Source organism: Odocoileus virginianus, chromosome 4 (assembly GCF_023699985.2).
Source record: "Odocoileus virginianus isolate 20LAN1187 ecotype Illinois chromosome 4, Ovbor_1.2, whole genome shotgun sequence".
Classification (NCBI taxonomy): domain Eukaryota; kingdom Metazoa; phylum Chordata; class Mammalia; order Artiodactyla; family Cervidae; genus Odocoileus; species Odocoileus virginianus.
The window spans coordinates 83,848,414-83,864,155 of NC_069677.1; the positions used below are offsets into that span (position 1 = coordinate 83,848,414).

Consider the following 15,742-nt stretch of genomic DNA (forward strand, 5'->3'; position numbering starts at 1 on the left):
CATAGACTTACTGAGAAGTATAAATCTATAGGAGAAGAGAAGTCAGGTCCCATACAAGACTCCAGCATGTGACGTGTCATCGTGGCCTTGGGGCCACCTGGCCCCCCAGCCCTTGGTTTCAGCACCACTGCCGGGCAGTCGCCCCTTAGGCCAGCTCTGGTGTCTCCCCCTACCTGGGGGTTAGCGTGGCTGTTAGGGCTTGTCTGTGTAATCACATCACGCCTTTCAGATTCAGAGTTCAATTCCATGAATGCTTTTTAGAAAGTCTTTCTTATATTTGGGCAAATCGTGGTTACATATCCACTGAAAATATAATAGATTTTACTTTATTTTTTTTCTTCCAACATGGTTTGAGTCCAAACTGCAGTGGTTATTCTGTTCTCATCCTTCATAAGTGAGGACACCTGCTTCTCAAATGTCTTCAGGTGAAAGCCTGGGGTCCTTGTGACTGTCTGGTTACAGTCACAGGACTCATCCTGATTTCTTTCCATCCTTGGTCAGCTGGTCTGTGACTATTGTAATGATAAGGAAATTTAAAGAAGTGATGGTAGCCTTTTTAGAGTTGGTGCTTTTGAAGAAGAGAATGATAAAACGTAAGCCTAACAAGCAGAGTGTGTGCCTGGTTCTGGAAATGCTGGTCTTCACGTGTCCGTTTTGCTTGCAGTGCAGCAGCCGGATCCGAACCAACCGAAGCCCGAGGGCAGCCAAATGGCGGTGCTGCGAGGGGAGCCGCTGGCCGAGGGCTCCTGGCCGCCCTCGCTGCTGGCCGCCTTGCAGCAGTGGGGTACCACACAGCCCAAAGCTCCGTGCCTGACTGCCCTGGACACCGCCGGGAAGGCCGTCTACACCCTCACCTATGGCGAGTATCAGCAGGAGGCGAGGGGCCACACAGATGTGAGCTCGCGGGACGGGGGAGAGCAGATTCCTGACGATCTGACACAGTGGGTGGGGAAACAGCCTTGCCTCACCTTCCCACGCGCTACCCTTCCCACCAGCAGGGACCACCCCCTGTACTCCACTTCTGTGTGTGCCTTTCTGACCAGTGGAGTTCAGTTTTGTTTCATTTCGAACTTTGTAAAAATGGCATTAAGCAGTGTTTGGTTTTTTTTTGGTTTGGCATTTTTTGGTTCCATTTTCGTCTTTACGTAACACAAATCACATGCCTTGGGCTCAGTGTGTTTTCATGGAACACTTGGCCCCAAGGTACTCCTGGTGCCCAGGCCGGCGTTGCCCAAAGCCAAGGCCAGTGCCCTGCTGACCACGGGTGTGAGTACGTCCCGCCTGCCTGGGCTGTGTCATGTTCGGCGCTGTCTGGGACTCACCCATGTACCATGTGGTCAGTTCATCCTCGTCCGTGGGTGTTGTTTCATCCGTCTGCTGACGTCTGCACTGCACAGTCTGTGGACATCTGGGTTGTGTCCACGGCAGGGCTGCTGCGTGTTGTACTGTTGTGATCATTCTCTGTGGGTCTTTGGTGGACGTGTATTAGGCATCTGTGCTGCTGTGGGCATGGGGTGACTGGCCGTGCAGTTTCAACACCCCGACTCAGTGCTGGACCCTGTCTCCTTTCTCCTTCCTGGGGAGTGTGCATCACGGTGCCCAGTTCAGTGCTGACTCTGGCTTCCTGGTGCTCAGGGTGCTTCTCACATGCTTGTGGGCTATGTGAGCCCTCTTTCTAGGAAGTACCCGGATCTTTAGCTCATTTCTCTGTCCATTTGCTGATGCTTTTTATGTTTCAGTTAGGCGCCTTTTCTCCAGTACATGTTTTGCAAATGAATTCTTCCACTCTTTGTACTGCCTTTTAACACTTTTCACTGTGACTTTAGATAAATAAGAGGCCTTAGCCTAATGCAGTCTAATTTATGTATTTTCCTGCTTCTCTGTGCTTTCTGTCCAGTGTTGGAAGCCTTTGCCAAACCTTAGGTCACACAGGTTTTCTCCTGCCTTCTCATCTGGAGACGCCTTTTACTTTTCATACTTAGTGCTACGATCTATTTGCAGTTTTCTTTTGTGTAGAGTGAACTTGGACTCATTTTCTCTCCTCTGAATGTAATTGATCCACGATCATTGGTGAGAAGCAGCACTTCACCCAGGGATGGCTTTGCAGTCCAATGGCTTTTCACCAGGTGAAAGATGTGCTTGTGGGTCTGTTCTGTCTTACTGTCTGCCATTCGTCCTGGCTTCCTGAGTCACTGGAGCTGTGAGTCAGTGTCGGATGTCAGTCCTTCTGCTCTGTGATTGATTCTCAGAATTTCCTTGACTCTTCTTGGCTCTTTGCATTTCCAAGTAAACTTTAGAATCACTGCATCCATTCCAGAAAAAATCCTCCAGGAGAGTGACCGACACTGCATTGAACCCATCCGTGTCGCTCTGATTGCGGAATCCTCCAGTTCTCAACCCTGGAATATTCCCCTTTCAAGGTCTGCTTTAGTTTCTCTCAGTGAAGGCTTATACTTTTGAGTTCAGGAACCTTGAACTTCTTTTGTTAGATTTATTCCTATTGGAATGGAATGATTAAGTCTTTTCTATGCCTTGTTGCCTGTATATAGAAAAGCAATTGCTTTTTTAAATGGTGACTTTGTATCTGGTGATCTTGCTAAAGTGATACCTTAGTTCTTTTTGATCTCTTAGTGAGTAGTCCTGAGCATGCTGTTCACAGTCAAGTACCTATGGGCAGTGATCTGTCATCCTGGCCTTCCTGGTGCTTCTGTTCCTGGGGGCCACCAGTGCATTGTGAGCCCTTCCCCGTCTCAGATGGACAGCACTTGGTCTTGATGCAGATGTTTACTGTAGCTTTTTTGCTTGTTTTATGGTAGAAATTCTTCATCAGGTTAATGAAGTTCACTTCTATTCCTAATTTGCTAAAAGCTTTTTGACATGCATTGACTTTTTCTGCTTCCTCAAGATGATCGTGTGACTTCTCTGTTCTCCTCTACTAGTTTGATGAGTTGCTGTTGTTTTGTCCGTCTGTTGTGTCTGACTTCTTGCGACCTGATGGACTGCAGCACACCAGACTTCCCGTCCTTCACCATCTCCCAAAGCTTGCTCAAACTCACGTCCATTGAGTTGGTGATACCATCCAGTCATCTCATCCTCTGTCACACACTTTTTTTCCTGCCCTCAGTCTTTCCCAGCATCAAGGTCTTTTCCAGCGAGTGGGCTGTTTGCTTCAAGTGGCCAAAGTATTGGAGTTTCAGCTTCAGCATCAGTCCTTCCAATGAATATTCAGGACTGATCTCCTTTAGGATGGACTGATTGGATCTCCTTGCAGTCCAAGGGACTTTCAAGACTCTTTTGCAGCACCACAGTTCAAAAGCATCAGTTCTTTGGCACTCAACCTTCTTGATGATCCAACTTTCATGACCACTAGAAAAACCATAGCTTTAACTATATGGACCTTTGTCAGCAAAGTGATGTCTCTGCTTTTTAATACACTATCTAGGTTTGTTATAGCTTTTCTTCCAAGGAGCTAGCGTCTTTGTAATTTCATGGCTCTAGTCCCTGTCTGCAGTGATTGGGAGCCCAAGAAAATAAAATCTGTCACTGCTTTCACTTTTCTCTCTTCTATTTGCCATAAAGTGATGGGACTGGATGCCTTAATCTTAGTTCTTGAATGTTGAGTTTTAGGGCAGCTTTTTCACTCTCCTCTTTCACCCTCATCAAAAGGCTCTTTAGTTCTTTATTTTCTGCCATTAGAGTGTTGTCATCTGCATGTCTGAGGTTGTTGATATTTCTCTATTAATTTCAGCTTGTGAGTCATATACAGTCTAGATGTACTGCTTTCCCAATTTTGAACTAGTTCATTGTTCTTTGTCTGGTTCTAACTGTTGCTTCTTGACCTGCATACCAGTTTCTCAGGAGGCAAGTAAAGTGGTCTGGTGTTTCTGTCTTTTTAAGAATTTTCTACAGTTTGTTGTGATCCACAGTCAAAGGCTTTAACGTTGTCAGTGAAACAGATGTGTTTTCTGGAATTTTCTTGCTTTTTCTATGATCTAATGGATGTTGATGAGTTCCATTGGATAATTTTCAAATGTTAAGCAGCCTGTACATTCCTAGAATAGATCCCACTTGGCCCTAGTATCTTTAAGTAAATGCCTGAGTTCTGTTTGCCAATATGTTGTTTGCAGGCTTTGTACCTGTGCTCATTAGAGAGATGGGTCTGTAATTCTTTAGGAAAAGAGCTTACTGCCCACTTGTGAAGACAGCCTTCACCTGTCCAATTCAGCTTTTGGGTCCAGGTTGCATGAGGGGTGGGGACAGGACCTGTGTCCTGCTCAGCCAGGACTGTCCTTGGCAGTGTCCAGCGGCTGCAAGGCCACTGTCGACTCTCCCCTTCACAGGCCCTTCTCGAGCCTCGTTCTGCCTTGGTGCTTCCCAAAGATCCCGGCCTGAGGCCCTTGCCTCCTTGTCCTGCATCTTAAGTCTGTACCCACTATGCCCATACGACACCATTCGCTGCTCTGCTTCTTAAGTCAGGACTCCTGCTGTTTTCTTTCCTGGGCTAAATGTCCCGTCTTACCTCCCTGTTTCTCCCATCACCTCTCCTCTGGCTGCGGGACTTCCTGCATCTCCCTCTTAGAAGGGGGTCAGGGCTGTTGGGCTCTGCAGGCTTGGTGATGCCTTCTGAAAAGTTAGAGGCCAGGTTGCTGCCACTCTCTGACTGATGGGTTGTCTCATCCCTCTATGGCTTTTGGCTCTGCCTTGGGTCTGTCTTGCTGTGATGCATTTAGCTGTGATGTTCTTTGGAAGCTTCTGCTCAGGGACCACATGCCTTCTTAAATCTATGGAGTGGTATCTTTCATCAGTTTCTGGAAAATTACACCCATAAGTTCTTGATATAGTGTTTCTTCCCCGTTTATCTCTCCTGGCCTTCTGGGACTCTGACTGCATTTATATTAATACCTTCTCTGAGTCCCATGCACCTTTAATAATCTTCTTTTATATTTTGCATTCTTTTTTATATATACTTCAGTTTGGAGATTTTCTGTTTTCCTTTATTCAGATTCTCTAAACTGGTGTATTCTGAGTGACCTCATCCACAATCTTTGTCTTATATAGCGACTTGAGGGCTCTGAATGGCTTCTCCAAGGCTTCCACTTGCATGCATGGCTCAGAGATTCAGTGGACTCTTCTTGAGGCCCTGGTCTCCATGCCCCAGCAGCAGCAATTGATGGGCATAAGACCATGAGGCGCCGATATCCTATGGGTGGCAGGACCCCAAACACCCCAGTTTTTGCAAGAACAGCTGTGGAAGATCAGCGCCCCTCCCCAGGGGTCAACTCCTTGGAGTCAACTCCCCCAGCAGATGGTCTTGCATTTTATCCAGCTTTAAAATCATTTTGGATGGGAGTGCTGCTCTGCCATCCATCACTGCCCATTCCTGCTTAGCAGTGGAGCCTCTTACTATATGCATTAAGAGTCATCCGTATTGTTGTATATAGTTGTGGCTCCTTCATTCCCATTGAGGAATGAATACTATTTCAGAATATATGTATCCATCATCCTGTTGGTAGACACTATGTCATTTCCATCTTGATTGTTACAGTCAGTGCTGCCTGGTACACAAGCGTGCATTCTTGTAGAGCTTGTATTAATATTAGGAGACGAGGCGGTAGCTCGGTCTAGGATAATGACATCTTTACCTTTGTCAGGTAATTCCAGACCTTTCCAGTTTGCACTCAGCTGCCTGGTGTGTGAGTCCCTCTCCCTGCCGTTGGCTGCATTACCTTGAGCTAATCTGCTGAGAACGCAGTGATAGTCATTGTGGTGCTAATCTGGTGATGGCTGATACACTGCAGGCTTTCCCTGTTTTCATCCTTTAGGTTTTCTCTTTTGTTAAATGCTGTTGAGTCTTCTGCACATTTTTACACAGGGCTGTTTGTAGCATTTCTGTGTTCTGGATATCTGCACTTGTCAGCAGCTTGTGCTACAAGTGTTGCCAGCCACGTGTCCTGACTGCTCACGGCTGCACGGCTAGCCTCCCCCTTCCCTCCTGGGCTGGAGCACTGCTGTTCTGCCATCTGCATGGAGACCCGCCACCTGCTGGAGGGTGTGTGTGTGTGGTGTCTGTGACAGTGTGTGTATGTGTGACGTGTGTGTGTGTGTGGTATGTTGTAGTGTATGTGTGTGAGGGGTCCAGACGCACCTCTCAGCAGCTGTGGCGCTGCTGGGTCACCGAGCATCTCCCTGACTGTTCTCTTGAGTGAAGAGCAGAAATGAAGATAGGACCCACCTTGTGAATTATTGTTGTAGAGGTGAAATGAACTTCATGCCACTTGCGTAAGGGGATGAGTGAGACATAGTGGAATGAAAATGCATTCACTGTGATTTCACACTTGATTAAACTAAGAGTGAAGTGTTAATATGATCCCATTTTTAAAAAATTATGCATATTATGTGTGTGTATACACATACGTACATAATAGAAAGAATGCTTTTTTCAGCTGGCTTTTCTGTATTTTGAATTTTTTTTATAATGTTTTATTTTTCTGTTAAGAAAAATAAATCTGTAACTTGTTTCTAAGAGAAAACTATGATGTTCATTATCACATTGTGCAAAATAACTATCAATTGGCAACTATTAATATCTACATTTTCACAATAGAGTAATAATGGTATATTGTGGAGTGTTGTGATTGCTACATTAAAATGGTAATTATTAGTTTCTTAAATTTTACATTGTTTGTATTTTTATTTTATTTTAGGCAAACTTTGGAGTCGAAGTTTAAAACTAGCTTATACGCTACTTAATAAACTGACTAATAAGAACGAACCACTGCTTAAACCTGGAGACAGAGTAAGTAACCAAATGAACCTTTGTTGGAGGGAGTGAGCGAGAGTGGAGGCCAAAACTCCATTTTGTTGACATCAGTGCTGTCGATTATTTTGACTCACAGCATTAACACAAGCGGTTTAAGTCAGCAGTGAAAAGCACTGAATGTTGGGAAAGTTTGTGTCTATGCAGATAAAACGATGGTTCCTTTTATTCTCACTCATTGCACAGTCTCTGATTCTTCACTTTCTTTTCTGTTCCACTTCATATGTGTTGGTTTTAATAAAAATATTAATCTCAGGTATTAATGTTCCATTTCCAAAGCTGATATTTTGTGAGGAATTGCTGATGTTACTTTGAAATTCTGGGTGTTTTATATTCATCCCCTAGCCTGTTCCGTGTGGCCAGGAAGCCCCCTCTTTCCCGCTGGCCAGAATGGAACAGGGGAGGCTGTTGGCCTGCACTCCCACCAGTGCAGTTCCTCATCCTGCACTGCCCAGCACGGTCCACAGTGGCTCCATGGGCTGTTCAAATTAACCCAAGAGTTGTGCGAATCCTGTTTCCCAGGATCAGTCAGTCACTGCTTGTGACCGACAGCTAGCATATTTAATAGAGAAGGAATGCTGAGAAGGAGCGTTTCCGCTACTGTGGGAAGTTCTGCCCACAGTACTGCTCTCGGCAGTCTGAGCCAGACATGAGGAGGCCAGGTATAACAGGGAGTTCAGAATGGTGAAAGCCAGGCCCGCTCAGCAGTGACGTCCCCTGTGAGGAGGGGTGCCTGAAGTCAGCGCACCCAGCAGAGGAGCTGTGAGTGGACAGGATGATGCTGAGTTTCAGGCATCTCTCCAGGCGCCTCAGTCTTTAATGTAAATCAGCAGCCAAGGATGTGTAAGGACAGAAACTTGGGTGTGAAAGAGAAGAACCAAAGGGCCAAGAAATGGGCAGATAAATTAAAGGAGAGGTGGGGGAGAAAGGTCACAAGAAACTGTGAGAAATTCTTAAAGAGATGGGAATACCAGACCACCTTACCTGCCTCCTGAGAAATCTGTATGCAGGTCAAGAAGCAACAGTTAGAACTGGACAGGGAATAATGACTGGTTCCAACTTGGGAAAGGAGTACGTCAAGGCTGTATATTGTCACCCTGCTTATTTAACTTATATGCAGAGTACGTCATGAGAAATGCCAGGCTGGATGAAGCACAAGCTGGAATCAAGATTGCTGGTAGAAATATCAGTATCCTCAGATATGCAGATGACACCACCCTTATGGCAGAAAGTGATGAAAAACTAAAGAGCCTCTTGTTGAAAGTGAAAGAGGAGAGTGAAAAAATTGGCTTAAAACTCAGCATTCAAAAAACTAAGATCATGGCATCCAGTCCCATCACTTCATGGCAAATAGATGGGGAAACAATGGAAAGCAGTGAGACTTTATTTTTCTGGGTTCCAAAATCACTGCAGTTGGTTATGCAGCCATGAAATTAAAAGATGCTTACCCCTTGGAAGAAAAGCTATGACCAACCTAGACAGCATATTAAAAAGCAGAGGCATTACTTTGTCAACAAAGGTTCGTCTAGTCAAGGCTATGCTTTTTCCAGTAGTCACGTATGGATGTGAGAGTTGGACCATAAAAAAAGCTGACCACCAAAGAACTGATGCTTTTGAACTGTGGTGTTGGAGAAGACTCTTGAGAGTCCCTTGGACTGCAAGGAGATCCAACCAGTCCATCTTAAAGGAAATCATCCTGAATATTCTTTGGAAGGACTGATGCTGAAGCTCCAATACTTTGGCCACCTGATGCAAAGAACTGACTCATTGGAAAAGCCTCTGATGCTGGGCAAGATTGAAGGCAGGAGGAGAAGGGGATGACAGAAGATGAGAGGTTGGATGGCATCACTGATTTGATGGACATGAATCTGAGCAGGCTCTGGGAGTTGGTGATGGACAGGGAAACCTGGTGTGCTGCAGTCCATGGGGTCGCAAAGAGTCGGACACGACTGAGCAACTGAACTGAACTGGGGGAGAAAGGAAGGGAGGAAGAGGAAATAAACCCGCCTGGAGGAAAGATAGAGACCGAAAATAAGTTTTTAAAAATATTAGTATTAACATCCCTGGAGATCTGATGTGAGGATATATCTCTGTAAATCAAGGAAAAGATACTAATAGGGGAGACTGAGAGATGGAAAGTAGGAAGAACAGTGCAGGTTAGACTTGATCATGAAGGCTGCCCTCTAAGATGACTTCTAGAGGAGAGAGGGGAATTTTGCATCATAATAGTGATGCCAAACCATTTCCAGACCTGGGGTGAAGGACCTGTGGGGATGCAGGGGCCCACACCAAGGCACCTGCCCAGGTACTGGAAGGTGGGCATAGCTTTCAGGGAGAGTGGGCTGTCTGGGAAGACCCAGCAGCCCCAGGGCTGGGCTTCTTGGTGTGATGCTGGAGGACACGGAGCTGTATTTTCAACCTTCAGGTCTGTTCCTGGGCAGTCCACAACGATGAGGATGGGGCACTGTTTTCAGACAGGCAGCACTCGGACAGTCACAGAAGTGAGGATGGAGCACTGTTTTCAGACACATTGCACTCAGATAGTCACAGAGGTGAGGACAGGGCACTGTTTTCAGACAGGTAGCACTCAGACAGCTGGCTCTGAAGCACTGTCTCGGGAAGTTAGCAGAGGAAGTACTTGAGCATATGAATGAGTGGTCAGACAGGAGAGCTACCAGGGTGACCTCAAGCTGTGGGCCAAGGAGCAGCCCAGACTGGACCAGGAGGATGAGGCCCCAGGTAGGCCAGCTGGTCAGCAGCTGGTGAAACTGTGAGCTTACCTGCCTGGCTAGTTATTTGGAAATACTACTGACCGGGTTTGACAACCCAGTGGAGCATTTCTGAGAAAGCTGGCTGGTGCACACAGGGAATGAAGCTGGTGAAAGAGGCAGTGACTGTCCCACCAGAAGACAGGGCGGAGCTTGGCTGTGGAAGTGTAAACGGTACCAGATGATACTTTGTGTACCTGATGCTTTAGGACACACCTGCTGGAAACCCGGACTCATGTTGTGCTTTACAATGAGTCTAAGAATCACTCATTACTTTGTCCGGAGGAAAGTTCTTGCAAGGACATACTTACAGATATTTTATTGACTTGTAAGTGGATACACATAGTTGGGTTTGTTATAAAAAGGCTGACGAGATTACAGAGAGTTAGTGATCGGAGGCGGGTGGCAAGTTCATCCTCCTGTGGTAATGTATTTTTTAAAATTGAACAGACACAACTCTTTATAAGAGATTCTCTAAAAACGCGTTCAAATCAGTTGCTCAGTCGTGTCCGACTTTTTGCAACCCCATGAACTGCAGCACACCAGGCTTCCCTGTCCATCACCAACTCCCCGAGCTTGCTCAAACTCATGTTTATCAAATCAGTGATGCCATCCAACCATCTCATCCTCTGTTGTCCTCTTCTTCTCCTGCCTTCAGTCTTTCTCAGCATCAGGGTCTTTTCCAATGAGTCAGTTCTTTGCATCAGGTGGCCAAAGTATTGGAGCTTCAGAATCAGCATCAGTCCTTCCAATGAATATTCAAGTATATGCTCTACCAAACATCCAGTCTCAAGGCTCACAGTCCTTTTAGTGGGACGAACACTTATTAACATCAACCTTCAAAGGAGATCTTTGCCATTGTCAAGAAACTTGTTAGAAACTTGATTTCCAGGCCTCACATACAGAGTGAATATAGATGTAGCTCAAGTTTTGTCTTGTTAAAGGGTTGTTATCCAAGGCTCTGTGTTAAGAATCTCCTCATATACTATTCTGGCTTACCATTAGGTTTCAGGCACACTTATTGCAATGTTACAGGCTTACAAATACTCCTAAATAGCTTTTGATTTAACCAGATTTTGTAAGACATGGAAGTTGGGATGATGGGAGAAGAGAAAGAAAGAGGGCAGAGGACTCAGGGTTCGTCTGCTGTAAAAGGAAGTAAAGCGCCTGTCCAATAGCTTCAGACGTGAGATGCAGCAAGATGAGCACAGTGTCTGAAAAGACGAGAGAGTTGGCTAAGGGAGGGTTTAAGATGTGTTAGAAGTGGTTGCCTTGGGGGGTGGGGAAGGGTGTAGGGTGCTGGTTTTCATTAGTCCTTTTTGTCATTTTAAATCTCTGTGCTCAAAAAAGATTTTTTTTTTATAAAAATGTAAGATAAATGTAATAGAATATGTAATTTTGGGGGCCATGCTTGTGGCATATGGGATCTAGTTCCCTGACCAGGTATCAGACCTTGGTCCCCTGCATTGGGAGTGTGAAGTCTTAACCACTGGACCACCAGGGGGTCCTGAGAACGTGTGGTTTAAACTGTGGCAGCATGATGACCAGATGAGAGCAGGGAGGGGACCCCCTGTGGAGACTCAGGGAGCAGGCAGGTGTGGGGGGCGGGGTCTTGCGAGGTATTCTATGCCCCCAGCTCTCCGCTGTTAGCGTTTCAGTCTTGAGTGAAGATCTGGCCAATTAAACTTCAGTGTCCAGATTTTCCCTTTTGGAAGATATTTGGATATACTTTGATTCCGGGTTCTCTTTTCATGTCCAGGTGATTTTCTCCTGGGCTACTTGATGGTGGGTGGTGGTCCATCACACCGTCCCTGAGTGGTCAGAGTGGATGGAGGTGGATCTAGACCCACTGGCAGACCCGGCCCAAATTGCTTTGCCAGACTTGCTTTTTATTAGGCCCAGGAATTTATTTTTTTTATTTTTTTATTTTTATTTATTTATTTATTTTATTTTATTTTTTTTTTCCATTTATTTTTATTAGTTAGAGGCTAATTACTTTACATCATTGCAGTGGTTTTTGTCATACATTGAAATGAATTAGCCATGGATTTACATGTATTCCCCATCCCGGTTCCCCCCTCCCACCTCCTTCCCCACCCCATCCCTCTGGGTCTTCCCAGTGCACCAGGCCCGAGCACTTGTCTCATGCACCCAACCTGGGCTGGTGATCTGTTTCACCCTAGATAATGTGCATGTTTCGATACTGTTCTCCCACCCTCGCCTTCTCCCAGAGTCCACAAGTCTGTTCTATACATCTGAGTCTCTTTTTCTGTTTTGCATATAGGGTTATCGTTGCCGTCTTTCTAAACTCCATATATATGTGTTAGTATACTGTAATGGTCTTTATCTTTCTGGCTTACTTCGCTCTGTATAATGAGGCCCAGGAATTTAAATTAACATGTTTTGTTGCATGTGGAGTAAAGACTTTAACCTAAAAACTATGTAGTAGAAGTTACATGGTTGTGGAAACTTAAGAACCAAGTATTAACACACAAAGTAACATTTTCTGAGCTAAAATCTGTCTCATCAGGTATGCTGATGACTGACTTCTCCCCAGGTGGATTGCAGGGTTTTCCTTTGTGCTCTTGTAGGTGGCGCTGGTGTTCCCGAACAGTGACCCAGTGATGTTCATGGTTGCGTTCTACGGGTGTCTCCTGGCCGAGCTGGTTCCTGTCCCCATCGAAGTGCCGCTCACGAGAAAGGTAGTGCATGATGCCGGCTCGGGCTCGTGGTCCCTGAGGCTTGGTCCTGAAGCCCTGCGTCCCGTGCAGGTGTCTTCCTGTCCTTGCTCCAGGCGCCTCTTGTTGGGGGAGGACGGGCAGGCGGGCTTCAGAGAGACTAGGGCAGCTTTGCCCAGATGCCCGTTCGCGTGTCTCCCTGGGAGAAAGGTGCAAGAATGCCTGTTGGTGCTGATATCCCAACAGAAACGAACGTCTTTTCTTCTAACGAATAGAATTTGGGATCTGATGAGATTCTGTTAAACCGTTTCTCAAAATGATGTGCTTCTTGATAATAATTTTCACTTCTGGGTGAATCAGTCATTCCAGAGATGTGTTACAGCTCATTTCTTAGTGATAAACACATGACATGAGATCCTCCTGTGTTCCTATCACCTCCAAAACAGTGAGCAGATCTCATTGCTCACAGGTGGCTTCCAGTGGGGGAGGGCCTGATGTCCTAGATAGCTATTACACTTTAGATATAAATACCAGTAATGTGATTACTGAAAAGTATATTTTTCTAGGAGTAGACTCAACATGTATTTTAGAAAATCATAGTTTTCTGTTGTTTCCCAGTGTTCAGGTAATTATTAACATGAGCATTATCAGCAAGAAATATTCGAGTTCAAGAATCCTCAAAGTAAAACTTGTGAATAAATGCAGTATATCCCAAAGGGTGATACATATGATATGCAGATATTTGAATACAGGTTTCTGAGGGAAAGAGTTTGTAAAACTTATAAGAAGAAAATGATAAAACGCTACTAAAGGACGTATTCTGTGTAAAAATAATTAAGATTGTTAAAGGTCAGACCTCCCCAGAATAATCTGTATATTTTAAACACAGATCAAGTGTAAATTTCAGTGCTATTATTTTTGGAGTTTATTAAAATGCTAGTAAGAGTAATTTGCAAGAAAAACTGAGAAGTTAGTCAGTTACCCAGAACTTTATCTTTTGAACTTAAGAACTTAAATATTTCATTTTGAGGGAAATGATGCACACACCTCTCAGGCTCACCTGGTCTAGTTTTGCAGGTGCTGAGGAAAGCCGTTCTGTGTGCAAGCAAGCCCCCTGCCCCTCTGTTTCTGCAGGATGCTGGCAGCCAGCAGGTCGGGTTTCTGCTGGGCAGCTGTGGCATCTCCCTGGCCCTGACCACAGACGCTTGTCAGAAAGGCCTGCCCAAGGCTCAGACCGGAGAGGTGGTGACCTTCAAAGGTGGGCCCATGCGCGGGCAGCATGTGGCAGGGTTCTCTGCTAAACTGGGCCCTTGGGCGTCCTTTCCTGTCAGCAGCTGCCACAGAGACAAAGGGGCCTTCAGCAAAAGCGGGGTCTTGTTTTAGACCCTGGTGAGTCTTGCTCCTCACCTGGCTCAGGGTCTGTACCTGCGCTGGCCAGCCTGGCAGCCACTGGTCATTAAACATAAGTGTACCAAGGTCAAGCGAGACGGGGGCTCCTGCCCACCGTTCAGTGGCTCGGGCAGCGTGTTGGATGCAGAGGTGTTGGGAGGGAGCAGGGCCCTCTGACCCTGCCTCTGCGTGTCCATGTCTGTGCCCTCACAGGCTGGCCCCCCCTCACCTGGCTGGTGATAGATGGGAAGCACCTGACCAAGCCCCCCAAGGACTGGCACCCGGCATTGCAGGATGCGGGGCCCCGGACCGCCTACATCGAGGTATGCCCTTGCTGGGCCCCGTGCTCAGGCCCCTCCATGTGGGCTTTTCCGTCACCCCAGAGCCTCCCCTGCTGCCTCCCTGGGACCACCTGCGTGCCGTGTCGCCCCTCACCCACCGAGGGTGAGCCTGACGTCAGCTGAGGGCATCACTTCGAGGGCCCGGGCATACTGTGTGCTCTGGTTGAACCTGTGGTGGGTGAAGGACAGCCTCCAGAAATGTCACCTAATGAGCTCGTGCTTTGGAATCTTTCAGTACAAAACCAGCAAGGAGGGAAGTACGGTGGGAGTGGCGGTGTCGCATGCGTCCCTGCTGGCGCAGTGCCAGTCTCTGACCCAGGCGTGCGGCTACTCGGAAGGTAAGGGTTGGGGCAGCTCTCCGGCCCCTCCCAGAGCTCACGCAGCGAGGCCTGTGGGAGGGGAGGGACACGGCATGCTGTGGCCCTGGGGCTTCAGGGTGACCTGAGAAGGGGGCGGGGCCTGGGAACGAGCGACCCTCCGCTGCCCTCCGTCCGCTCCTCGTCTGAGAGGAGAGGGAAGTGCGCACTCCTGCGGCCTCTGGCGTGTGGCTGCTCCCTGTGTTTCCAGAGGAGCGGTCAGCTTGTTCTCTGTGCTAACTCGCAGTTGTGTGATCTGCTTTCACATTTACCAAGATTATTGACTGGTTGGGACATGGCATTTGGAAGTGCTTTGTATGTTTCCTAGAACTCCTTATTTGTTGATGATGTAATCATCTCAGGGTGTCTCTGAAAATGCACGTGACTTGTGAGGAGGGTCAGTTGGTTGTTTAACCATCTTTGTCCACTTTCAGCTGAAACATTAACAAATGTGCTGGATTTCAAAAGGGATGCCGGCCTGTGGCATGGAGTGTTAACAGTGAGTGCTGTGTCTGTACTACCTAACTGTGGGGAGGTTGCTAATGTTTCACGCCCGTGGGCAACACCAAGCCCCACTGTGGCTGGTGGAGTCAGCCCTTGTGCTGTGAGTGGAGCTCTGACACTCTCTGTGCCTCTTCTGGTGGGGCCCCCTTCCCCCACAACCACGGGTCTCTTCGCAGAGCATCCTGAACAGGATACATGTGGTCAGCATCCCGTATGCGCTGATGAAGGCGAACCCACTCTCCTGGATTCAGAAAGTGTGTGTGTATAAAGGTAACAGAGGAACGTCGTCTGTCTGTGTGCCCTTCCTTAGAGGGGTCTTTGAGTTAATCTTTGGTGATTAAGAAATAATGCAGCAGACACAGAGCTGTGGGGGGGGGGGCGGGGCCAGGGCAGGCACCCCCTGCCCCACAGCCTGACTCTCCAGTGCTGGGAATAGGGGGCTGTGGAGGACGGCTCTGTTCAGCATGGCCATAGACTCCTGACTTCATGCTGTCACATAAACGCTCCTGATTCTTAGCTCTTGAGATGGCTTGAATTTGAAGTTAGGGCTCTTCAAGCCACCAGTAGCAAAGCTGATTGTTCAAACAAAGCAGTTTATGATCCAGAGCAGGGGGGCTGCCCGCAGGGCCACACCCACCCTGCTGTCCATCCAGAGTCAGTCGGTGCTTCCCGAGCATGGCCACCCCTGCGTGATCGGGTGTCCGTAGGTTCTGCTCCAGCAGGGCTTGGCGGGCCTGCTGTGTCCTGGGTGCCCCATTCATGTCGACCACACTAATGACGTTGCCAGTTATGGAGTGTGGATGTGGGCCGTGCCCTGTGGGGGACTGTCTCTGATGACCCTGTCTGACAGATGAAAACCGAATCCAAGGGGGGTGTTTGGCAGTGCCCC

General features: G+C 47.3%; 1 protein-coding gene across 7 annotated transcripts in view; it reads left to right on the forward strand.

Annotated features, from left to right (window-relative positions):
- The window catches only part of DIP2A (disco interacting protein 2 homolog A), a 107,871-nt gene that overhangs the window by 45,318 nt on the left and 46,811 nt on the right, over window positions 1-15,742 (forward strand). For all 7 annotated transcript variants that reach the window (XM_070466938.1, XM_070466939.1, XM_020877162.2 and 4 more), the window contains 8 exons: window positions 665-859; window positions 6,705-6,796; window positions 12,177-12,287; window positions 13,398-13,521; window positions 13,866-13,975; window positions 14,229-14,331; window positions 14,784-14,848; window positions 15,030-15,123. In XM_070466938.1, coding sequence (XP_070323039.1) covers window positions 665-859; window positions 6,705-6,796; window positions 12,177-12,287; window positions 13,398-13,521; window positions 13,866-13,975; window positions 14,229-14,331; window positions 14,784-14,848; window positions 15,030-15,123 — 894 coding nt within the window. The remainder of the gene's footprint in view (window positions 1-664; window positions 860-6,704; window positions 6,797-12,176; window positions 12,288-13,397; window positions 13,522-13,865; window positions 13,976-14,228; window positions 14,332-14,783; window positions 14,849-15,029; window positions 15,124-15,742) is intronic.